This window comes from Melanotaenia boesemani, chromosome 4 (assembly GCF_017639745.1).
Source record: "Melanotaenia boesemani isolate fMelBoe1 chromosome 4, fMelBoe1.pri, whole genome shotgun sequence".
Classification (NCBI taxonomy): domain Eukaryota; kingdom Metazoa; phylum Chordata; class Actinopteri; order Atheriniformes; family Melanotaeniidae; genus Melanotaenia; species Melanotaenia boesemani.
This window is the reverse complement of record NC_055685.1, coordinates 36,538,242-36,565,112: the sequence shown is the minus strand read 5'-3', so window position 1 is coordinate 36,565,112 and position 26,871 is coordinate 36,538,242. Positions and strand designations below refer to the sequence as shown.

Sequence of the window (26,871 nt, the reverse complement as noted above, 5' to 3'; positions counted from 1 at the left end):
TGAATGCATCATCATCTGTAGTTGAAGTTAGGCGGAGATGCTGAGAGAAAAGGCCTCATAACTTCATAAAATGACGTAACTTGAGGCAACAAATCTGAACAGCTCACAAAATGTCACATTTAAATCCAGAGGGCACAAACAAAAAAAAACTAAGCAAGACAAAACAAAACCAAAACAAAAAACAAAACATCGTGGTTCTGTTTTTACTGAGCTTTTGACTTGGTGACTTCAGACAGACACATTCTCAAGGGGTGGTGTGGCTCAGTGGGTAGAGCGGCCATCTTGTAGCCTGAGGGTTGCCAGTTTGATCCCCCGCCTGTCGAGGTGTCCCTGAGCAAGAGACCGAACCCCAAATTGCTCCTGATGGGTCGTGGTCGAGCACCTTGCATGGCAGCTTCCGCCATCAGTGTCTGAATAGGTGAATGTGATAACGTAAAGTGGTTTGGGTATCATCCCAGGTAGAGTAAAGCGCTATATAAATACAGTACCATTCAAGTACAAAAAAAATATTTTTTTATTATTTCTACCTGCTTGGAGGTTGGTGTCTCAAGATTTAAATGAAAAACACAATCATTTCATTGATTCTACAGCCATAAAAACTTGTTTGGCACTTACATAAATATCCCAGAATGCGAAAGCTGGTCTGTGGTGAAAATTTTTCTTGGTTGGGTTTATGCATCATTGGAAGGGTTAAACATATTCTCATGTCATCCACCCTTAAATTTAACCATGCATACATGTTATCATAATGTCTTTAACTTACTGTATTATTGATCTTTATGTTGACTTTAGAGCCTGTCTCATCTCTGCCTGCTGGCTGTTGAAGATACCTACTATATGTAAATATATGTAAATTCCAAATGTGCACACACCATGCTGCATGTCTCTTAAAGCAAACTGGAGCTGGTGTTGCAAATCTTTTTAGTTAGTGTCCATTGAAATATTAGAACAATGGTTACCTCAGATAAAATCTTTGGCCCAGTCAGACATAAACACTGTTTTTTCCAAAACAAGCCAATAAACAATGAGCTCATGAGATATTTATGGCTTTGGCAGCTTCTCACAGAGAAGCATTTCTCTAGCAGGCTTACAAAGTAAAGATAAACAAGTTGTTTTTTTTTATCAAATGTTTAGATTGTAATTCCCAACTTTGTCCAGAGGAGTCACTATTCCTCAAATTGCATAAGTCTTACATCAGCAGAGGGTATGAAAAGCATAACTATAGAAGCTGTATGGGGGCCAGATTGTGGGTTATTCACAATTTGCTCCACTCATTTTTACCATTTATAATTTATTGGAACATACATCAACCTTAATTAAACTAATTGTTTTTATTATTCTTTCTGTGTTGTTGCAGAAACCTCACAGTGTGCCTCATCTCTGCCTGCTGGCTATTTTGAATCCTTATAAGAATATATGTAAATACACAAACACCATGTTGTGTACTGTATCCAAGGAAACAGGAAACCACAAAGTAATATTTCAAAGATGAAACCTTTGGCCCAGACAGTCATACACAAGCACTCCAGTTATTTTCCTGAACCAGCCAAGTCTGTGATTGAGTAACAGGTAAGTCAGAGCAGAGGTATGGGACAATTACAGTATATGTAACCTCATATTAAAGCACCAGTGCAATGCACAAACACACACACACACACACACACGGTCCTGTCACTGTGTCTCCCTGAACAATCCCTCCACAGCTTGTGTTGTCGCCTGTTTGAAAGCGGCTCAGTAATCCTGGATCAGAGAGCACAAAGGGTCCCAGAGTGCTAGTGATGTAAGCACTATGTCCAGTCCTCCGCTTTCCCTTCTTTTGCATGCAGCCTGGGGGGTGAGGTGGAACAGCGAGTTGCATCCCTGTGGTAGCTGAGCCTGTGGACACAAGCCCACCGGCAGGCTAACTGCAGCCAGTCTGCTCTGTCTCAGGGGCCGGCTGTGGGTGACCCGGGACCCAGTGGGAAGCAGTAAGAGTCGAGCAGCTCGCTATAGAGGAATGTGGCTAAGCTGTGGGGAGTATTGGACTGTCTCTGTGTGACAAGGTGAATAAACTGAACACACTTACTGTGGCTGATTCGCTGAAGGCCACGTTGCTTTAGGTGAGTATGACTGGGTAAACATTTACCTTGTAAACGCCTTTGTCAACATGTGATTTAAAGAGGGTGGAAGATTGTGTGCTGTGAAAGTTGTAACCTAATAGTAAAGGAGTCCAGTCAGTCATGTACTGCCTTGATGTTTTGGCCATCATAGCTGCATCATTCTACACTGTGAACATTTCTTCTGTGTGTGGGACCGTAAACATCTGTGTGTGCGCCCTCCCAGGACTCGATGGACTTGCTGCAGGACTCCAGTCACACAATGTCAGGCCTGAATGCCAGATTGAAGGGCTTCATGGAGCAGGTGAACAGGCTGCATGAGGCTAACCGCCGACTGGAGGGTCAGATAGCCGAGTGGGGCATTAGGACCACTTCACATAGCTGCAACTGGTCCCAGCAGGAGCAGACTGTCAAGGAGCTCCGGAACCAGGTTAGACCTTTAAGTGAGCTGGCAATCATTGGAAATCAAATCATCCTGTTGCTTTAATATTACAGCTTTGCTCAGTCACAGATGAATTGTGACAGAGACCGGGCAGGTATCAGTGAATAAACAATAATAATTGTCTTGTGTTGATGAAAGCTGCACCTAACTTCATGTGAACAACCTCAACAAACCTCATTTACAGGAAAGTTTGAGAATAATGGAATAAAAACTTTAACCTTTCATTTCTTAATTTATCCAAACCTTCACACATAAGTTCAGACGAAATTACTGACAAACTTCAATAATTGGCCACATATATAAAGTTATAGTTTATTATAAGAAATAAACATTAACAGTAATGCTCCCAACACACTCAAAATTAGTAGGCAGAAATGTAAATAAAGTTTATAAACGATTAAATCAACAGATCCCATTAAATGGAAACTAATGAAAACACAAACATGACTATTTAACTTTTTTTAACTGTGTTGCTGCATCAAATTCCACATTTTCAAAATATACTAGAGCGTGAAGACTCTTTACATCAGTGATCCCCAACCCTGGTTCTCAAGGCCCACTATTCTGCAGGTATTAGATGTCTCCCTGCTGCAACACACCGGATTCAAAGTAAATGGATCTCTGACAAGCTCTGCAAAAGTCTGCTATTATCCCATTAATTTGAATCAAGTGTGTTGCAGCAGGAAAACATCTAATACCTGCAGGGCAGTGGGCCTTGAGGACCAGGGTTGGGGATCCCTGCTTTACATGATAGTTTTATGGATTAAAATGACAGTAATTTCTTTGTGATCATGAAATTGCTGCTGATACTTGACAAGGACGACAGTGCCCACATTTCAAGAACTGATAACTTTAGTTCATGAGGTGCAGCATCGTTTTCTTCATTTATGAAACTCTTTTCAGAACCAACTGCGATTATTTTATATCAAGCTGAAACAAAAAGCTGACATCTTGAGCAATGAGTCCAGTAGTGGATCCTGTTGAAGAGGACAGAAACTGAGACAGGACTGCCGCCACAGAGGAATCCCAGCCGTGGCGTAAACCAGCTTCATTCTGAAGGCAGTTCCACTCACAAGATCATTAACGTATGTCTTGTTCTCACATGACTCAGCTTGATGGGTTTTTTTTAACTACTTTACAACTCAAGTGTAACTCTCTGCATGACGCAAATAATTAGATTTCAGACAGACATTTTAATCTGTTTAATCTCACTGTCACTTAAAAGTTTGACACATGTTGCCATAACCATGACTGGCACAGGAGCAACCTGTCAGTTTCATTGTTTGCTCATCCAGGTAATGCTGTCATGTTAATATGAGGGATTTGTTTGTTATTTCTCACTTTATTAATCTCACTAGGGTTGAGTAACGACCTCATTAGGAGTATTTGATAATGTGTATAATATAAATGCTGTGGAATATTCTCTGTAATCTTTGGCTTTCTTTCTATGTGGGTGTGGTGTGTGTAGTCATGAGAAAACAAAGAGAAGTAAGGGTGTGTTGGCCTTTTTAAATGAGAGGCCGGCATTTGGAGGACTTTTTGTACTTTGCTTTACTGCTAAATGTTAACCTGAATATAATTTTGTAAAATCAGATCTTGGATCATTTTTGAATCTTACCCATTAATAAAAATCAGAAATTGCAAAGCTTATAGATTTGTAGGATTTGTTGGCTTAGCATACTGATCCATGAACACTAAGTAAACAGTTCCAACAAACTTGAGCTCTGATTGTCTTTTTAAAGGGATGAAGTTTTTATCCAGCTTAAAATACTGTACATTAAATGGATTTACTCAATTTTACCTAATAAACCTTAACAAAATAGTGTAATATGGTCCAGGGACATTAAATAATGTGTTTAGAATATTTTATATTTCATATTAATTTCCCTTTTTGCTTTTGAGCATTACATTGAGATCTGGTGCCAAAGTCCTTCAGAAATCACTTAATTAATGCAGTTATATTCCCCTACATTCACCACATCATCTGTGTGATGCAGAGTCTGCTTCACCTCCAGCAATCTGGACAATTAAAAAAAGCACCTCTGCAAACTTTTGGAGAAGTAACGATTTGTGTTTGGTTATAAAATAATATTAAAAATTTTGAACATTACTTAAAGCATTGTTAAGTCTACTATTATGGAAAAGGAAGCACCACAACAAGTAAAACCAATGGAAAGGTGGTAATCTGAGAGGTTGCAGAGGGGTAACAAAGGTAATCATGAATGTGCTACAGACCTCTTCAACCCACCGGAGTGTATTTTCATGACACTTAGAGCCAACATCTGCAAAAATGAAGATGGTAATGTGCTTAGATGATGTTAAAGTTTAACTTTTTGCCCTTTATATGTAGCACAAACCCTGAGAAAATGATCCCCCACAGTGAAGCATGGTGGTGGTAGCATCATGCTGTGAGGATGAAATTAAGGCACGATGGATGGTGCAAAATACAGACAGTTTCTTGAAGAAGACCCATTTCAGAGAACTGACTGCTCTAATCATACGGCTAGAGCAGTGTTTTTTTATTCCAGTCCTCAAGTACCACTGCCCTGCATGTTTTAGATGTTTTCCTACTCCAACACACCTGGTTCATATCAATGGTCCTCCTACGTTCTTTGCAAGTCTGTCAATGAGTCATTCATTGCAGGTAGGTGTGTTAAAGTTTCATAACATCTAAAATATGCAGGGCAGCGGTACGTGAGGACTGAAATTGAGAAACACTTTGCTAGAACAACAGTCGAGTGGGTTTTAAATGCCAAGGATTGACCCTGTCAAAGTCCAGACTGGTCCCACACATATCAAGACATATCCAAAGAGAACTCCATCCATCCATACATCCATCCTCTACAAATTATTCCAATACAGGGTCAGGGGCAGCTGTAATCAAATTAGATGTGGGGTTTCTCCAAGCACAAGTCGCCAGTATCTGCAGTTTCACAGAGTAGTGTTCTTTTTATACCCATCATGTTGGTAATAATGGACATGATGATGAAAATTCTTTGTAAAACTAACTAAATTTTAATTATTTATTTTCCTGCTTTAATAAATAAGGTGAATAGCACAGGACTGAAATATAGTAAAGCTTTTTGTGATTTAGATCTTCACAACGTGCCACTTCTACACATGTGTGAAAACTAAAGACTTAAACTTGTTTATGGTAGAAAAGAAGCAGAACTGCCTATTTTCTCACGTGCCCATGTTTTTCTGTCTGTCAGGTGGGTAAGTTACTGATGGAGAACGCCCAACTGGCATTACAGTCTGACAGCATGAAGTCCAAAGCTGCTGCTATCAGAGCCAGGTCAGCTGTATTTTTCTTTTGTTTTCCTGACATTTCTAATGCTTATATGTCCCTGTCACTACTGCTCAGGGCTTTTTGATTTAAAATATCAGACACAAGATCACATCCCATTAACTTGTTACACTTGTTAACTGACATTTCATCCAGAGTAATCTGGTGTAGCATTTTATTTTTGTGTATTTTAACTGGTAATATTTCCCACCTTGCAGGACCTAATGTGTGGTTGTCTGTTTTAGCTCATAGATGCATGAGTACATAAAAAAGACTTCCTGTTTTCATCCTGCTGTAATGCTTTCCAGGCCTCTGTAATCTAACTCAGGCCAGTTCGTGAACCAAGCTGCACGCAAATGTAGGCTGGGCTTTATGCAGTGTCGGCACTTTCACTTATGTATTGATGCAGAGCGAGCCAGAGCACACTGCCACCTCCCTCAGCACACACACACATCTCCCTCTGCTGTGAGCCATTAACCCCTGAAGGACAGCAATGACACCCAGTTCTTTTTATAGCACCACCTGATGTCTCCTAACTGGATGGTTGTGTCTGAGACTCTTCATGACACACTAAAAATGATGTCAAGGTTCTTTCTTTTTTTTTTTTTGCTTGTTTGTTTTGGTTTTTTCTTTTTATGTCCTTTTTTCTTGTATTTATGATTTCTGCAACACAACGACTCAGTAAAGCAGCCAAATAGATTTTTTTTGTTTAAATCCCAAATAGAAACTTTATGTGTAGGGTCTTTTTTCAATACTTGAATTCATTTCTGACTTGATTTAGATCTGCAGCTGAAAATATTCTCCTATACAGTCAGTGTTTAGGTTTTGTATATCAGGACATTTAGAAAATCATGTAGTCTCCAAAGTACCAAAATTAGGTAAATACAACTTCAGATGAACAACATGTGAAATATTACACTTATTTAAAAAAAAAAAAAAGAAACTAAACCAAAATGCATGTGTGTAAAAAAACAAAGTCCACCTTATGAATCAGCAACAGTTGTTTTCTGTATGATCTAATCAGTCTCTTGCATCTTTGTGGAGGAAATTAGCTCCACTCGTCTTTCCAGTGCTGCTTCAGGTCATTGAGGTTTGCAGTATTGGTTTCTGCAGAACTTTCTAAAGGTCCCACCACAGCACTGAAAGCAGGTGTGGACCTTGACTGGTTCACGTCATCAACACCTTGATTCTTTTCTTTTTCAGCCACTGCTGTAGATCTGCTGCTGTGTTTGGGATCATTGTCTTGTTCCATGAGCGCGTTTCAGCCAAGCTTTAGCTGTTGAACAGATGGCCTCACATTTGGCTTTAGAATAGGGATGCAGAGGAGTTCATGGTCCACGCAATGACAATTCAGCAGCGACTACACAGTGATTTTGTTCTCCAAAAACTACAAACCCCACAAAAGGCTGCCTTCATTATGGTAACCTTGGGGGGGGACATATGTCCTACTCAAAAACCCAAATAGTCTGTTAAAATTAAATACAATTTATAATTTTATATGCATTTGAATTCTTCTAAAGATTCATCATATATTTTTATTTGCTCTGTTAAAAAAGTGCTACAAAAATGAAGATTGATTGATGGTATCCTCTTTTGATTTACAAAGGGGCGCTGAAGAGATGCTTCATTTGGGTGCTGAAGGTCCCAAATGAAGTTTAAAATGAAAACAATATGAGGTCATTGGGCAAGTTGTTAATGCATTAGTGATTTTTGGCCATGACTTAGTGATCTCATTCCCAAGCTTTAGTAATCTGTGGCCAGAGGTTTATTTTTTTTTTTCTATTGCTCTCATCAGAGGGGGTTCCGTATTCTCCTTACTTATTCAGTCTTTTTCTAATTTTAACGTCATGACCTTTAACATTTAACATGCTAACTGAGGCCTGGAGAGTTTGAGCTCCTCGTTTTGTTTTGTTTTTTTTTTATATAGTAAATCTGAGCATGGTACTGTCTCACCTCAAGCTGAACCAGCAGGGAGGTCCACTCCTGGGAAGATGGGCAGTTGTCTTGTCTTGTTTATACTTGTCACAGTTTTTTTTACAAGTATTTTGGAATGATTCCCAGACTGATGGGAGCAACAGATGCGTCTCAAAAATAATTGCTGATGCCTCTGCTCCTTGGTACACCTGAATGCTCCAAATCAGTAAATTAACAATTTATTTATTTATTTTTTCTATAGAAGTGCTCAAATTGAACACCATTAATTAATTAAGGGCACTGATTAGCAGCACCTGGCTGCAGCTTGCCCCCTAAATGCCTATGGAAGCAGTAAAGGTGAACACGCACTGCTTCTCAGAATCAGATGTACTTTATCAATCCCAGGCTGAGTAATTTCTGCATGTCTGTGTTACAGCAGCATAAATGTCAGAGAAAAAAGGAGTAAAAATTAAACTGTAAGATGCAAAAATATTTTATACAAAAAGAAAAGATAGGAGATGTAAAAGAAAAAAATATATAAAATAATATATACATGCATATCTATACATACATATATAAAAATATACATAAATACTATTTAAGGTATACTATACTATTTAAATTTACATACAATTTACAAATAAGTATCCAGCTTTTGCATTTTAACTTTGTTTTGTTCAGTAAATTATGATGCCATTTAATATCTTGTGTTGTTTATCTGAGATTAAATACACATACAAGTTCTAGATTATTATTTCTTTTGTTATGTCCTTTAGATAAAATAATCACTGAAAGAGTGTGTACATTTCTTTCTATCTCTTGGTTGTGTTGTGAGTGTAGAATCAGTAAATGAGGGTGAGATTCTTTTTTTTAATTTATTTATTTTTTTAACTGTAGTGGATGCATTTCATTGTTTAAAAGTAATTAAATAAATTTTAAGTGCACATCTGCTGACTTCACATTTCAGGTGTGAATCAGAGGAGAGGAACACCAGGTGTCTGGAGCAACAAGTGGCGCTGCTCAGGGAGTCCAAGAGGCAGGTGGATCAGAGCAGCAAGCTGCTGCAGACAGACTTTCACCGCTCCATGGTAGAGCTGCAGGAGATGAACCAGGAGTTTGAGGTCACTAATATCCCAGTCTTTTAATATTTACTTTCTTTTTTATATGTGTTTCAATTCTTCTTTGAATTTTAATTTTAAATAAGTGCAAACATTGTTAGTCACTCACTAGTAAATCCCTCATGTGGCTGCCAGCCAAGTAAAACTTTATATCAGTTATGGGTTGGGTTTTGAATAACAGTGTACTGTATTGCTGCTAGATTTTTTTGTAGATCAAGCTCATAAACTAATTTTTTTCTGCTCTCTTCAACTTTAGTCAACAATAGTTTTGGGGTCAAATGTTTCTGCAGAAGCTACCAGTTTGGCTAGAACAAAAATCCTGTCTACTGGCTTTACCTGGGCTTGATTTTGATCAAAATTGCTGCAGAATCAATCATGTTCTTACTTGTGCATTTATCTATTAGTGTTAGAAAAAGGCTGGAAAGGAATATGCAAAACATCCAGGTTGGATCCTTTGGGGTCAAGGAACTTACACACATGGACAAAATTGTTGGTACCCTTCGGTTAATAAAAGAAAAACTCACAATGGTCACAGAAATAACTTGAATCTGACAAAAGTAATAATAAATAAAAAATTTATGAAATGTAACCAATGAAAGTCAGACATTGCTTTTCAACCATGCTTCAACAGAATTATTTAAAAAAATAAACTTATGAAAGAGGCCTAGACAAAAATTATGGTACTCCTAATATGTTAATTAGCATCACAGGTGTCTACAATCTTGTAATCAGTCAGTGGGCCTATATATAGGCTACAGGTAGTCACTGTGCTGTTTGGTGACATGGTGTGTACCACACTCAACATGGACCAGAGGAAGCAAAGGAAAGAGTTGTCTCAGGAGATTAGAAAGAAAATTATAGGATAAGGCTATAAGACCATCTACAAGCAGCTGGATGTTCCTGTGACTACAGTTACACATATTATTCAGAAATTTAAGATTCATGGAACTGTAGCCAACCTGCCTGGACGTGGCCGCAGGAGGAAAATTGATGACAAATCAAAGAGATGGATAATACGAACGGTAACAAAAGAGCCCAGAAAAACATCTAAAGAGATTAAAGGTGAACTCAGCAAGGTAGAGCGGTCGTCTTGTAACCCGAGGGTTGCCGGTTCGATCCTCGGCCAAGTCGTGTTCATGTCGAGGTGTCCTTGGGCAAGACACCGAACCCCTAGTTGCTCCTGATGGGTCGTGGTCGAGCGCCTTGCATGGCAGCTTCCGCCATCAGTGTGTGAATGTGTGTGTGAATGGGTGAATGTGCTGTATACTGTAAAGCGCTTTGGGTATCCTGGTACAGAAAAGCGCTATATAAATACGGGCCATTTACCATTTACCATTCAAGCTCAAGGAACATCAGTGTCAGATCGAACCAGCAGTCGTTGTTTGAGCCAAAGTGGACTTAATGGGAGACAACCAAGGAGGACACCATTGTTGAAAACAAATCATAAAAAAGCCAAACTACATGCTGAGAAGCCACAAAGCTTCTGGGAGAATGTCCTATGGACAGATGAGACACAAATGGAACTTTTGTTTACAGACAGAAAAATGAAGCATATGAAGAAAAGAACACCGTCCCTGCTGTGAAACATGGAGGAGGCTCTGTTATGTTCTGGGACTGCTTTGCTGCATCTGGTACAGGGTGTCTTGAATCTGTGCAGGTACAATGAAATCTCAAGACTATCAAGGGATACTAGAGAGAAATGTGCTGGCCAGTGTCAGAAAGCTTGGTCTCAGTCGCAGGTCATGGGTCTTACAACAGGACAATGACCCAAAAAAACACCCAAGAATGGCTAAAAGGAAAAACATTGGACTATTCTAAAGTGGCCTTCTATGAGCCCTGACCTAAATCCTATTGAGCATCTTTGGCGGGAGATGAAACATGCCATCTGGAAAAGGCTCCCTTCAAACCTGAGACAACTGGAGCAGTTTGCTTATGAGGAGTGGCCACAATACCTGCTGAGAGGTGCAGAAGTCTCACTGACAGTTACAGGAATCGTTTGATTGCAGCGATTGCCTCAAAAGGTTGTGCAACAAAATATTAAGTTACGGGAACCATAAATTTTGTCCAGGCCTGTTTCATAAGTTTATTTTTTTTTAATAATTCTGTTGAAGCATGGTTGAAAAGCAGTGTCTGACTTTCAATGGTTAAATTTCATAGAATTTTTATTTATTACTTTTGTCAGATTCAAGTTATTTCTGTGACCATTGTGAGTTTTTCTTTCATTAACCGAAGGGTACCAACAATTTTGTCCACGTGTGTAACATTTGGAGAAAGTGGAGTGTATAATACGGCCACTTTATTTGGTGTATCTGTTCAAATTCTTATTAACATAAATCCAATCAGCCAATCATATGACAGCTCCTCAGTGCATGTGTTCATGTAGACATGGTCAAAATAACCAGCCGAAGTTCAAACTGGGCATAAGAATGAGGAAGAAAGGGGATTTAAGTGACTTTGAACATGGCATGGTTGTTGGTCTGAGTTTTTCAGAAACTGCTGATCTACTGGGATTTTCACACACAACCATCTCTAGGGTTTACAGAGAATGGTCTGAAGAAGAGAAAATATCCAGTGAGCAGTTGTCTGAGGCTACAGTTCACACAGACTCCCCAAAACTGGACAATAGAAGATGGAGAAACGTTGCTGGTCTGATGAGTCTCCATTTCACCTCCACATTAAGATGCTAGGCTCAGAATTAGATGAAAACATCATGAAAACATGGATCCATCCTGCCTTGGATCAACGCTTCAGGCTGCTGCTAGTGCTTGCAACACTTTGAGCCCCTTAGTACCAACGTGGCCTGGTTTAACCACCACAGCCTACCTGAGTATTGTTGCTGACCATGTCCATCCCTTTATGACCACAGTGGAGCATCTTCTGATGCTACTTCCAGCAGGATAATGCACCATGTCACAAAGCTCAGTTCATCCCTGCCTGCTTTCTAGAACATGACAATAGAGCAGCTTCTGTACGCTGTAAAACAACTGACACGTTTTACAGCTGCTGGTCTGGTTGCATGACTTTCTTGAGAATAACACTCCTCTTGGTCTCTTCATGACCCTGGAATTCCTTTACTGGTTTTATAATGAAAGATGATTGCTTGTAATATTCCTGTAAATAGATGTGTAATCATGAGAACAGTAATTATCTGTGTTCTTATGACGGATAAATTATGTGATCTGTTCCAACCCAAACATAATAGTCCTGTAATGATTGTGTGTGAGTGAGTTACTGTGAGAATTAAGAGTCACACTGCCTTCTGATGTGTTGTATCCCCTTACTCTGACCTCCTCCTCCCTCCTCCCTCCGTCCTTTCCCCCTTCCTTTCTCCATTTTATGATTCTTGCTGACTAATGCCCCCCTCCCTCACTTCCAGGGTCTTTTCCTGCTCGCATACCTATTGGCACACATGTTGGTCTTGATAATTGATTCTCCATCTTTTCGTGCCTCTGCATTGCGTGATCTCACTGCCCCCTCCACACACACACACACACACTCAGTCATACATCCACACTCGTCTGTCTTGCCTTGTTTATCTCTTTTTCCTTTATCTACCTTTTCCACTTTTTTGTCCCACTCTCAGCTCTTTGTTTTAGTTTTTCTCCTGTGTTTCTTATCTTTTATTCTCTCCCTCCCTCCCTCCCTCCCTCGCTTGCCTCCTCTGGTTGGCTGTTTATAGGCAGCCCGGGCTCTGCAGCTGCAGCGGGCCAGCTCCTGCGATGCTCTGTTAGCGACAGCAGCAGCAGCAGGAGGGGAGGAGGAGGATGGCACAGGGATGGAGCTCACCCAGCTCCTCGACAGAATCAGATCGCAGTGCGACCAAAGCAGACTCTCCGGCCCAGCTGACAGAAATCTTGGCCTGGGATCCATCTCAAATCCAGGCTCTGGTTTGGTTGGGCCCAGTCGGTCTGCAGGTGGAGCAGCAGCAGCTTCCAGAACACACAGAGGAGTTCTTCGTGAGGTACGCCTCCATGTCTGTATCTTCACCTTTTTAATTTTCTGTAGTGGCTCTTTTCCAGGCAGACACACCCTCAAGGCCAAATACAGACAAAATGGTCAGTTTGGTTTCTGTGGTGAGAGGCTATAGTTTTAAGAATCACTGTGACTCTTCTTATTCTTCTATGTATTTGATTGTTTGTTTGCATTTTGTGTAAATGTATGTATTTGTCTCCTCTTTCTTCATCTGAACACCGTTACTTTCAGTACCACATTGCATAGATAGATACCAGGATAAATATAACAGAGGTGTAATAGGACATTTAGCTGAGTTACTTGATCCCTCCTCCTCATTAGATATTCATAAGCCTTTTTATTTCTATAATAACAGCATCGTTTTTAAGGTTGTGCTTTTATTTAAGGCAAATCCCTCTTCTTTTTTTTTGTTTGATGAAAAGCATAGTCTCTGTGAGATTCTTTTTTTTTATTATTCTATTGTTGCTTTGCCTCAGACAGCAGAAATAAAGCACTTTCACCAAAAGCTGAAAGTCACGGTGCTAAATCAGAGCAGGTTTTTATTAATGCCGTTGTTTAGATCAGACCCAGTCTGAGTGTCCCTCCAATGTTTCGGTTACACGCTGCTGCAGTGAAAAGCCTGCAGGATGTCCATGATAATCAGAGGTCATGTTGAATTTAGATAAAGACACTATCAGATTTTCGCTACTTAGCTTACTCTTATGGATATTATCATCTTAATATATCTGAATAGTAAAATCTGCAAGCAGGGAAAAGTTGCAATGTTTATTTCTCAAGTAGATACGTGGACTGCACATATACCAGTCTTTTTTTTTTTCTTTTTTTTTTTAATAATAAAGCAGTTGTGGGTTAATAGATTTTCAATCTTGTATTGTTTACTTGGTTTACTAGCTTGCAGAGTTTGCCTCCATCCCTTTTTAGGACCTTTCACAGTGGACAATAAACCATCTAACACCTGCTAACCTTTAGCTTCTTGGAAGGTGTTTAGCCTGACCCTCAGAATAAGTTTCAAAAACATGTTTGCAGATGAAGCTTCACATGTGGAGGTTGTGAAATTGGCAGGAGCACCTCCTGAGGATAAAAACAGAAGTGATGAAACTGTCTTCTGGGTTTGCACAGTGACTGGAAGCTTAATTTCTGTGTCAGGCTGACTTGTAAGTTCCAGTCAAAGCTAATATGCTAAACTATTTTTCAACCACTACAACCTGGAAGATAGTTAAATGTCACCCCTTCATGCTAAAGTTTACTGCAGGGGGGCAATAATGGGAACGGAACCAGAACACTAAGGAAATTGACTGAACTACAAAAAATAAATAAATAAATAAAAAGAATAAAAATAAAAGGTATTAACACCACAGTGTCATAACAGTTTTATGTGCTGCTGGTCAGAAACACCACAGATTACCTTTTAAATTTCTTCACTAGAATAAGTCTAATGCTTTGTAACAGAAATGATAAACAGACCGAATATAACCTGAAATCTGTTTGTGGATAGAAATAAGTGCATTTACACAAGCGATTATATCTCTGTACCGAAACATCAGCATTAAATCATGAATGCAGACCTTGTTTTTGCAGCAGTCTTTCTCGACTGCTTGTTATGCCATTGTTCAGCCTCACTGCAGACTGGACTGAGTTTTCATTCATTCAGAAGCATACGGTGCTGCATGCCTGTCAGTTTATGGATCTTCTGCAGCAGAGCATTTAAAGACAGCAGTGAAGGAGATACAAGAAGTTTAGGGAAGTAGACAAGCAGCATGGCTCTGTAACTCAGCTTCATAAAACAAGAAATGTGAAAAAGGTAAAAGATGATAAAGTGGTTATAACATGGACACACTTAAGCTTGTTGCTAGCATGAAACCAGGCATGGTTTCAGCACAACTTTTTTAAGGGGGTCCTCAAAAAAATATATTGGGAACCACTGTTGTAAGCAACTATAGGACTGAGATCTGGTATCAGGAAATTCTGTTATTCTGTTCAGTAATAAATAAATAAAATTCCATCCTTGATAATATCTAAACTGAAGTAAATAATCTAAATCTGTTGACATAACAAATGGAAAATCTGTCATAGAAAAATCTTGGCCTTACCATGACTTTTCTGTAATTCCCCTTCCAATAAACAGATAATAAAGTGGCTGATGGGGGTGTCAGATCAAATTCAGCTGAAAATCACCTACACAACTTAAAGTTTTTTTTTTACTGTCAAAATATTTTCTGAAGTGTACTGAGGCAGCTCGGCTGCTTCACTCCATTTGAAGGGGAGTGTTAAACGCCTAACAGCTGTACAGTGTTGACACATTGTACAGCTGTGTATACAGGCAGGCCTGGGTGTCTGTTCGCCTGTCTGTTTACCCAACAGAAATGTACACTGCCAACATCACCACCATGGCTGCTTCTGTCAACTGTTTGACCGAGTGCCAGTGGAAAAAAAAATAACACTTACTCACAGGTGTGTCAATCAGCGAAGTGGCTGAACACGCCTTTCCTCTTTTTGTTTACACAGTACAGAGAGTAAATCCAAGCACTCACATTCATTAATGCAGCTTGTACATATTATATAACAACATCCCACAAAGCTGAAGATTTGAGTGTTTGGTTGAATGGGTTGGGGTTCACGCTGTCCGTCATGTAACATTTGATCTTCCTCTCATCACCCAGGAGGAGGCAGCATGGGCACAGGTGAGCCTCGGTGGCACTGCCCTGAGGGAAGCACGGGCCGAGCTAGCCGAGGCCAGAAAGCAGTGGCACTCCCTGCAAGTGGAGATTGAAACCTTACATGCCTTGGTAAAACCACACACATCTCATCTCTACATTCACTTAGCATAAAAGCACGTCTTCCAGGGCAAGTGGCATGTTGTATTTGTTGACTTTGAGTTGGTGGTAAGCCAATGAAAGTTACAAATCAGACAAAACCTGTTTTTTTTCTTTTTTTCAGCTGCTGGCACTTTCACTTCCTGATAATCATTTTCCAAATCATACAATAGAGTTTACCTTCTAATCGTCTCCTCTTTCCTGCTGATTCTTCTACTCCATTAAATGGATTATAAAGCAATATTTTTATTCATATTTCAGTGTTTCCTTTAAAGCAAAATTTACTGTCCACTTACACCTAAGCCCCAACCTCACTGGGTTGTCTGCAAGTTTGAGAGGTTTTCCAGAAAATAACTAACTTTTTGCCATTGTTGGGCCAAGTAATAAAGTTTAGGTGTTGTACAGTCATGTGTAAAATTGTGTAGGCCGTCTTTCAGCTGTAAGGTTTTACATACCAGGACATAACATAAACTAAAATGAAATAATATATCAAAAAAGAAAGAAAGAAATAATCTTTCCCTTTACAGGCCATATAATTCTGGGTAAATGCAACTTCAGATGAGTGACACAATATTATTATTATCAAATCAGCACAAACATCTCATACCAACACGGTCAAGCATGGTGGTGGAGGACTGATGATTTGGGCTTGTTTTGCAGCTGGACACCTTGCAGTCATTGAATGGACCATGAGCTCCTCGGGATATCAAAGTATTCTAGTTAAATTTGAGTTCATCAGTCTGACAGATAACATGCTGACTGAAACATGCAACAGAACAATGATCCAAACACAGCAGAAAATCTGCAACAGAAAGACTGAAAAAGAATGAAGATGTTGCAACAGTCCAGTCAAAGTCCAAACCTCAACCTGATGGACATGCTGTGGTGGGACCTTCAGTGAGCTGCAGAAACCAGTGTTGCAAACCTCAAAGAGAACAACACAGAGTGGACTAAAATTCTTCTGTGATAACATCATACAGAAAACCATGACTTAAACTTACTTAACAGTTAAAGGTGGTTCTACACTCTGCAGATTCATGCTGTTAGTTTTTCCATATGCTGCTTCTGGGTTTTGGATTAAATTTAGTTAACTAGATAATGAAGCAGTGCAACCTAAGGTTGTATTTACCTAAATTTAAGAGCTGGTGAAGGACCAGAGGATTTTTTATGTCATCATATGTAACACTTGATAAATAAAAGAGTTTTTACTTTCTATTTATTCTACGTTTATAGTTCATATCAGAATCAAATTTAAACACTTTAATTTAATTTAGTGCAGATTTCAAAGGCAACGGGCAGCTGCTCAGAGGACATTGTTCTTTAATCAGAGGGTTACGGATTCAGTACCCATTTTTTCCAGTTTACAGGTAGTTTATATGTCGTATCCTTGAATCACATATAAACCACAATTTCACTATGTAGAAAATCCATTTTTAAAAGGCCAAATTCAAACTCAAGAGTTTTGAAGTTAAAATGCCTGTCTTTTTAAGTGTTAAGAACACAAAAAAAATCTAAATAACACACTGAAAGAAAGGCTTGTTAACTGTCATTTACATCCAAAAACTAACATCAGGTTTTAAGGCCGGCAGCAGCAGGGCCTCCAGGTTCAGCTGACAGGTGCTGCTGACAGTAGGTAGGCAGTGAGGGGTTGAAATTTTTGTCTATTTTCTAAGTTCATCAGTTTTACATGTCTTTGATGTCAGGCATTGTTCCAAAAACATAAAGATAACTGTTCAGTCATAATCCTAATAGCTCCCTGCTGCCCGGTGTCCAGGAGAAAGGCCTGGAGACCTCACTGCAGCACACCCAGCAGCTGTACTCCAGCCAGCTGCACGACCTTTCCCAGGTGATCGCTGGGCTGGAGAGCGAGCTGGAGCAGGTGAGGAGCGGATTAGCCACCCAGCGCCAGCGCCACAGCCAGCTGCTCAACACGAAGATGAGGCTGGAGCGAGAGATCGCCACTTACCGACGGCTCTTAGAGCGAGAGGAGGGCAGGTGAGGACAATAACTGCAGAAAGCAAGGGGAAAACCTTAGAGGAACCAGGAAGAAATCATTGACCTTGGTAAACTTTGTGGTTGCTGTGTCAACATTCCTAGTTTGCACCACTCAGTTAAAAAATGTTTTCCTGAAACACTGAGGTATCTTAATCTTCCAAAACTTTAATTAAACAGAAAAAAGAAGGCTTTAAAAGCAATTAACTGGGTAAGGCAGGGAAGTTTTCTTGTGATCCTGAGGACAAAGTAAACAAAATTACATCTTAATTGTTTCCTTTAGCATCAGCTGTTAAACAGAGCATTTAATGTGTTGGATTCTTTTTATCTTGTGAAAGCTGATCTTTGTGTTTGGATTAAGTGAGAACATACATAGACACTCCCGTTCACTCATGCAACATGGTGCTAGAAAAACAACCGTAAAGTTAAATAAAGGTGACACGGTTTCAGTCAGTCATATTACAAATAATGGAGTTCTTTCGGCATTGCCTTTAATCATCTTCTTGGGTATTTTGGATGCTGGAACCACACCTGGAATGGTGCCTTTGCATGTTAAGTTGCTGCCTGGACCGTATGATTGTCATTTTACAGCTTTAAGAAAGGTAATTTGATTTTATGCCTCCTGCAGAGGTTACTGATGGGTTGCAGAGGAAAACCAGGACACGGCATCTGAATTTTGCATTGTTTGTTCATATTTGAAAAGGGTGGCATCTGAGTGGGTGGGACAAAAGAAAACATCCATGAATCCTTGTGAAAACAAGTCTGTCTCTGTGAAGCATTACTAAACCTCAAAGTTGCTGTCAGCTAGGTCTTAATACACATCTTTTGAAAAGTTCAAAAATTGCCCTGTAAAGACATTGCACAATAGGTTTAAAGATTTATTATTTTTAAGCTTTGCAGAGTGAGTTCAGTATGCAGAGTGTTTTTAGTTGGCAGTGTTTTTTGCACCATAAGAAGACTCTCTTTTGAGTTTGATGTATTGCCTATAAATATTTAGCAAGCCCATGTGTTGACAGAGCAATGTGAGGCCTTATTTAGTGCCTTAGAAATATTTTACATTTAGTGAATGGTGAATGTTGGTGTAAGTTTATACACATGTCAAGAAACTATTGATAATTAAATGATGAAGGTCTGCAAGTCATTTTAGCTACACCATCACACTGAAAATGATCGTGAGAAAGCTAGAGCCTATCCCAGCAATTAGCAGGCAAGAGTTAGTGTACACCATAGACAGGTTGCCAGTCCATCACAGGGCTAACACAGAGAGACAAACAACCACTCACACTCACTCCTAGGGAGAATTTAGATAATTTAATTTAGAGACTTTAGAGTGACCAATTAAGCTATATATTTGATTCTGAAATTAACTTTATTATCTGTTCATCTGTGTGGAATCATTTCTAATAAATTAATATTTTCTCAGCATTATAAAAAGAAAAACCACATGTCTAAATATGCAGGATTAACTATCTTAAAGCAAAAGGAACAGTAAGAATATAAAAGCAAACAAAAATATATATATTTATATAAAAGATACCAAAAAAATTTACTGTTTCTGATGTCAGTTCCAGTCTGAAACGTGTGAAACCAGTAAACAGTCTGACTAAATGTCTGGCAGAACAACACTGGATACCTTATGTTAATTACAGAACAACAAACATCACAGTCTAGTGGAGGAGAGTGATGTTCTCATCTGCAAATGGGACTTTCATCCAGATTGGCACCATTCATATAAAACCATGGCTCACTTCACTGCGGTTGATAATTCTGACCTTTTTGTCCAACATCCTGTTCATCTAGCTGACACTTTGTAAATGCAACAATTTTTACGACTGCTCAAATAAACCCCAAACTAGGCTAAACCACGCTCATCTAAAACCACATCAACTGGATTTCTGCAGAAGCCTGCTGTTCTCTAGTTATTTTTTACTTTATGTTGCTATCACTCTGAGTGATGTGCTTGTGTCTACAGGTACATGGGTCGTCATGGGCAGCCAATGGGTCTGCAGCCTTGGAGGTCTCCTGTGGTAGAGCATAAGGAGAACGGGATGGAGAGCGACTTCAGTGATCCAGCTGTTACTCCAGATGAACCCAAGTCTGAACCCCTTCCTGACATACCGCCACTCCTCCCTTCTGAAAACGGACTGAAAAAAGGCATGCTGTACAGACAGCAAAGCCTTGTGATACTCACCGGTAGGACACACACAGACCACCTTTTTATAGCAATGTCTTGATGTGTTGTGTCATGAGTGTCTTCTTGCAGAGCCAGAACAAGATAAAGACTCACCTATCGCCACTGTGAAGACTCAGGAGATTCTTCAGGGCAATGTGGTGAGGGAGAGTGCAGAGGGTCACGGCACCATTGAGTAAGTATTGATCTTCTCGCCTCCTCGACCTGCAGTCAGCAGTTGTGCTTCAGTCTGATTTGTGGGCATTTTCTGTCAGCAAGCACTAATTGTAACACTTAAGAATATGTTACTTAAATTATGCAGAGAAATTAGCTAAAAATATATTTAACTCCTGAAAACTTAACACTGTTAAGTTACACCTCTCATGCACTAAAAACATTTGTGTTTTATTGTGTCATTAGATCATAATGATAGATCATCTACATCTCCACCCCAACTATGTCTGGTACAAGGCTTACAAACTCCATAAGGAAATGTCTCACCGTGTCCAACAAGTTACACGCCATAAAACATTTAGCTGTCCCCACAGGTTCCCATGATTAACTTATTAGAGCGTTGCATGGGAATTTTCCTCCTGCAATGGCTGGTCTTTGATGTGGAAAACCCAACTGGTGTGCAGGCTTCAGGGTGTGACACCTGTTATTGTTGAACATGATGTGGGTGGAATTCTTTTTTCATGCTCTAGGTATTTTCAGCCACATGTTCACATACACAAAGAAAACACACTCATACTCACATTAGATTCGAAGAAAGCTGATTGCTCTTTTAGATGACTTTGTTATTGTTGTGGTCATTGCCTCAGTTTTTCTTTGGCACTGTGCAGCTGCTCTGTTGTGTTGAGTTTATATTTACTGTTTTAACTCACACACAAATTCACTAAAATGTGCATGTGAAATATCTAAAATCAGTTAATGAAATGTATTTTGTGCACTCAGTGTTTTATTGCATTTACTTTAGGCAATAAAATCAAATGCTTAATAAGTAAGAAATCAAAACTTTTAGACCTAAGTTAACATCACAGTTAGGACTTAAATGCATTGGGCCTCGTTCAACAACATCCTCTTGAGAAATTTTCTAAATTCACTTTAAATTTGTTTCTTAAAAATTTATAAAGAAAACTCCACATCAGATCCATGTTTGTATTCTTAGCCTGCAGTCTGCTGCATCTTTGCCATAGAATAAAATCCCCTCTTAAGTGTAACTTGTTCTTTAACTGTTTATGGAAACTTTATGTATTGTTTATCTAGTTGATTTATTGCATTCCTGACTCATAGGGGAGCATGGCTGATGGACAACCGTGCTATTCCAACTCTGTGTCCCAGCTCCTGCTGATACGTTCTTGTGGCCAAAAAATCCAGTCTGGAGAAAACCTGCACATGCAGTGAAACAGGGTAGAACAGTTGTGTGTGACTCCAATGATTGCCATACACAGCTCCTGATAGCCTGAAGCAGTGGTTTTCAAATTTTGAAAAATATATAGCCTACATTTATCAAATAAATTTGGGATTTTTACCAGGGCTGTCAAAATAAACCATTAATAACGAGATAAATCTTTGAAATTAGCACTTTAATTTTTTACACATTAACTCAGAACAACACAAAGTTAGTACACATGCCATGTTGAGAAGCTGATTTTGGACATGTAGGTGCCTTGTCACAACGGTGAATCACCAAAAACCACTTTATTTTCCCTATTTATAATGATGCTGACAGCTTTCCAGCCTTATATTTAGAGGATGGCTGCAGGATGACCCATTTGATCCATCCATCCATTCATTATCTATACCGCTTTGTCCAATGAAGGGTCGCGGGGAAGCTGGAGCCTATCCCAGCATTTAGCAGGTGAGAGGCAGGGTACACCCTGGACAGGTCACCAGTCCATTCCAGGGCCAACACAGAGAGACAAATAACCATTCACACTCACTATAGGGAGAATTTAGATTCATCAATTAACCTAACATGCATGTGTCTGGACTGTGGGAGGAAGCCGAAGTACCCGGAGAGAACCTACGCATACACGGGGAGAACATGCAAACTCCACATAGAAAGGCTGCTGTTCGAGCCTCCCCCCAGCCGAGACCAATGCATCTTATCTTGGGGGTCGTGGTTCAAAAAGTTTGAAAACCACTGACCTAAAGTGTCCAAATAAGAACTCATTCTCTGCAGATAAATCTGCAAAGTCTTTAAAGATTTGTTCCCTCTGTAGGACATGATCTGCAACCTCTTACAGCAACAGTAAATATGTAATGTTTTGAGCAGGATGGGATGAAGAGACCACGTTCCAGAGAAATAGCTGATAGTATTAGTGGTACCACTCAGGGGCGCCAGCGATCTAGCAGAGCTTTAAGGGTTAACAGACATTTGTTTGAAGGAAAACTTTGAGATTGCCACACGAAGGCCCAGAATGAAGATTATCTCCTCGTTAATTTACCTAAGACTATCACTTAAATATCCTGGGATGTATACTATGCCACTTTTTTACTAGTGTGTTAAATAACTTTATTTGTGCAATGACACACCTTTTCTGCAGAGGTAAAGTCTTTCTTTCTGGTCATATAAAATGATGCATTGCATCATTCAAAAGGAAGTTCAGCTTCCAGCTCCCTGTTTTCATGGAGTCATTTTTTATACTACGTGTAACATTCACTTTCAAAGGAAAAACCAGATCATTGTTGAATAACACGTTCTACGTGGATGTGCAAACAAAAGAAAAATGCAATTCATGTTTAATGCATTCAGTCAAGTCCCACACCCTTTTTTACCTCCATTGTCCAAGTATCCTGTGTATGAAGTGACCTTTCATTTCCATGACATCATACTCTTTTTTGCAGGACAGAGAAAATTGACAAGGTGATAAAGCAGTGGGAGGGCTCCTTCTTCAGAGGGAATCCTAAGCTGCGGAAGAAATCGGTGTCGCTGCGTTTCGACTTGCACATGGCTGCAGCGGACGAGGGGTGCGCCCAAACCAAACAGGACAGCCTCCCCGACGTGGAGGTGCGTCTCATCATGAAGAGGTCTCGCAGCATTTCAACCATCGCGCAGTGACAACCATCGCGTTCAAGCAAAGGTCATGCTGGCAAACAGCAGTTTGTGGTAACACCAGTGTCTCTGAGGATGCTGATGCCTGGGAAACTACTATCCATTTCCATTATGCTTTCAAATGCAACATTCACTGAACTTTGCATCGTGCAGGTGACTGAGGTTTCCCTTCACATCTGGACTCTGGCACAAGTGTTTATAAGTTATGTGGCTGAATTTTAAAGTGCCAGAGAAAAAACTACATCACAGAGGATTTAAAATGTAAAGCATAGTTTTGTCAGACTGGATAAAAGAGATTACATGAATGATAATAGCATTTAATTTCGATTAACACTTGCAATGCAGGAGACTGAAGAGATAAAAGGTAGCAGATGTTAACCAGCTGCTGTGAAGTGAGGGTGAATTTATTGGTAGATTTTCAGTGAAGGACTGTATGAAAGATATTTATGTGTAAACTTTCCAGTTGGCTTTTGTCGCTATCTAATAACACCCCAGGAGAAAAAAAAAACTAAAGGAATTATGCTTTTGAAGTGAATCAGAATCATTTGAAATTGTCCTTCTCAGTCCTTGTGGGTGACATGAGGTCTATGTGGGATTTATGTTTATTTCAGGAAAATGTCAAAGTTTAAATTGGATCAAATTAACTACAAATCAGAAACAGATGGGACAGTATGGAAAAGTATTTATCTTAAATTAAAACTGTTATCTCATTTGGCAATTTAAACCCCAAAGTGTTTCATGATTTATTTCATTAACTTAATTTAATTTGTTAAGATCTATTTTTACATTTCAGACCTGCAAGCTGTAAAGCTTTAAACGCTTTTAAATGTTTTTTTCTATTTAAATCCTTCTCCCGACATTTAAAAGACATTTATCCGTTGAGAACACCAAGTGATGAAGAGTTCCAGCTCTTATTTAGTCTCATTCTTCCAGCAAACACATCTTAAATAATTTCTAATTTCTCCAAAATTCTGTATTTTAAGTAAGACTGCAGACTCTGGTCCAGTACCCGTATCTTCTTATTCCTCAGTCATACTGCAGTAACGTGTACACAATGTGGTTGAAAACCTCATTGAAAAAGATTTGGTCTTGAAGGCAACATATGTTGCATTAAAATCCCTGTGAACTTCTCTGCATTGATGCTGCAGAACCCTGATCCGACCCCATACCATCACAGAACCCTAATCCGATCCTGATCCGATCCATGCCATTGCAGAACCCTGATCCGACCCTGATCCGACCCATACATCGCAGAGCCCTGATCCGACCCTGATCCAATCCATACCATCACAGAACCCTGATCTGACCCTGATCCAACCCATACCATCACAGAACCCTTATCCGACCCTGATCCAACCCCATACCATCACAGAACCCTAAACCGACCCTGATCTGATCCATGCCATCGCAGAACCCTGATCCGACCCTGATCCGATCCATGCCATCGCAGAACCCTGATCCGACCCTGATCCGATCCATGCCATCGCAGAACCCTGATCCGACCCTGATCTGACCCATACATCGCAGAGCCCTGATCCGACCCTGATCCAATCCATACCATCACAGAACCCTGATCCAACCCTGATCCAACCCATACCATCTCAGAAACCCAATCTGACCCTGATCCGACCCATACCATCACAGAACCCTGATTTGACTCTGATTCAACCCATACCATCACAAACTTTGATCTGACCCTGATCCGACCCCATACCACCACAGAACCCTGATCCAACCCTGATCCAACCCATACTATCACAGAACCCTGATCTGACCCTGACCCCCCTAACCCCTAACCCTAACCCTGGCCCTGGAGCCTAACCCTAACCCTGATCTGACCCTGATCCAACCCATACCATCACAGAACCCTGATCCTACCCTGATCCAACCCATACCATCTCAGAACCCTGATCTGACCCTGATCTGACCCCATACCATTGCAGAACCCTAATCCAACCCCATACCATCACAGAACCCTGATATGACCCTGATCCAACCCATACTATCACAGAACCCTGATCCGACCCAGATCCAACCCATACCATCTCAGAACCCTCATCTGACCCTGATCCAACCCCATACCATCGCAGAACCCTGATCCGACCTCATACCATCACAGAACCCTTATCCGACCCCATACCACCACAGAACCCTGATCCGACCCCATACCATCACAGAACCCTGATCTGACCCTGATTCAACCCATACCATCACAGAACCCTGATCCGACCCCATACCATCACAGAACCCTTATCCGGCCCTGATCCAACCCTGTACCATCACAGAACCCTGATCCAACCCTGTACCATCACAGAGCCCTGATCTGACACTGATCCGACCCATACCTTCACAGAACCCTTATCCGACCCCATACCATCACAGAACCCTGATCCGACCCCATACCATCACAGAACCCTGATCTGACCCTGATTCAACCCATACCGTCACAGAACCCTGATCTAACCCTGATTCAACCCTGTACCATCACAGAACCCTGATCCAACCCCATACCATCACAGAATCCTTATCTGACCCTGATTCAACCCATACCATCACAGAACCAGGCTTTTGGACTTGCTGCTGACAGCATCGTAGATGCTCCTTTTTACTCTTTGCTCCATTTCTTCCAACAAAAATCTGGAATATTGATCCGTCTGACCACAGTGTAGGTTTCCACTGTGTGATGGTCCATCCCAGATGCCTCCAAGCCCAGAGAACTCAACACCACCTCTGAAACTCTGGACCAGGTTACCATGCAGCTTCTTTTCTACTCAGTAAAGTTTGAAGTGACATCTGTGAATACAACTCTGTTTTGTAGAGCATGTCAAAGGTTTCCACAGTAATCATTGTTCTTGTGGTTCCATCAGCTGTTGATGAGCTATGGTTCTTAGCGCAGGTCCATCTGAGAAGTCAGAGATCATGGTGTCCAGCTTAGACTTGTTTCCTTGTCCTGTATGCATTGAAATTCCTCCAGATTGCTTTAATTCTATAATAATAGTCTGCACCATAGATTGAGAAATATGCTAATCCCCTCCTATTTCTTCCTATCGTCCTCATTCTGGAGATCATCTGAACATCTTTGATCTTCATTGTAACCATGATTACAGTCACCTGTAGGCATCACCTGTCTGAAATAATATCATTATAATTTGTATCTTGTTACCAGTTTTCATCTAAACTTTTTGGTGTTGCTGGCCTGAAATGCTTAAATGAATATATATGAACAAATTAAATTAACTTCACGACATGACGACAGCATGAAATAATTGGTTTCAGAGAAAAAAGGGTAAATTTAAGAATTGCTGCATTTTACTAAATTTGCATTTTTAGCACCGTCCCAACTTCTACTTTAATCTTGCTGTATTTTATTAAACATCACTTGTATTACCAAGAGAAAACAAGACGTGAAACATAAACCACCTTTTCCTAAACCAATGATTTTCTTCCAATCCTTGATGCTTTGTACTGCAAACACAGACAGCACTTAGAAGAACATCAGCCCTGAAAGAAGAATTTTTCTTCTTTGAGGATTTTTTGCCAACGCAGTTGGTTCTTGAACTGATGGTGTTGCCTGTAATGTAATGTACACGACTCACTGTGATCTTTAACAGCGGTGACGCGTTTAACTCTCACTGTTTGAGAGTGCTGAGCTTCCCCGTCCTCACCAGAAGAGAGCAGTGTTTGTGAATATTTACCACTGCAGTAAATCTTCAACACTCCACTCGGGTCGAGTAACTCACGTTGCCTGTTACAACTTAGATTGAGTTTTTCTGCTAAGTTTTGAGTTGAGCACCAGAGATGTTAAAAATAAGAGCCGGACCACTGAGCATTGCTTTCTGGGCCCCTCAAAAAATATGTTGAGAATATTTAACGCTTTCTCATCAATGCAGTTCTGTGCTTGATTTTTGCTTTGCTCCAGGAAGCACACTCTTTATTTTGAGAGCTCTGTAACTCCAGAAGGAAGCTTTATGCTTTTATGTAAAGATTTCTCATTTAAAATAAAGAAGAAA

At 40.1% G+C, this 26,871-nt stretch overlaps 1 protein-coding gene across 6 annotated transcripts in view; it reads left to right on the top strand.

Annotated features, from left to right (window-relative positions):
• The window catches only part of krt222 (keratin 222), a 33,144-nt gene extending 8,535 nt beyond the window's left edge, over nucleotides 1-24,609 (top strand). For 3 of the 6 annotated variants that reach the window (XM_041982578.1, XM_041982579.1, XM_041982574.1), the window contains exons 3-12: nucleotides 1,358-2,099; nucleotides 2,323-2,526; nucleotides 5,751-5,833; nucleotides 8,706-8,859; nucleotides 12,536-12,817; nucleotides 15,489-15,614; nucleotides 17,416-17,636; nucleotides 19,606-19,826; nucleotides 19,897-19,999; nucleotides 22,654-24,609. In XM_041982578.1, the coding sequence (XP_041838512.1) occupies nucleotides 2,329-2,526; nucleotides 5,751-5,833; nucleotides 8,706-8,859; nucleotides 12,536-12,817; nucleotides 15,489-15,614; nucleotides 17,416-17,636; nucleotides 19,606-19,826; nucleotides 19,897-19,999; nucleotides 22,654-22,867 (1,602 nt within the window). In that variant the 5' untranslated portion in view covers nucleotides 1,358-2,099; nucleotides 2,323-2,328 and the 3' untranslated portion in view covers nucleotides 22,868-24,609. The remainder of the gene's footprint in view (nucleotides 1-1,357; nucleotides 2,100-2,322; nucleotides 2,527-5,750; nucleotides 5,834-8,705; nucleotides 8,860-12,535; nucleotides 12,818-15,488; nucleotides 15,615-17,415; nucleotides 17,637-19,605; nucleotides 19,827-19,896; nucleotides 20,000-22,653) is intronic. The other 3 variants (XM_041982577.1, XM_041982580.1, XM_041982576.1) reach the window with 2 other exon arrangements.
• The last annotated feature ends 2,262 nt before the right edge of the window (nucleotides 24,610-26,871 follow it).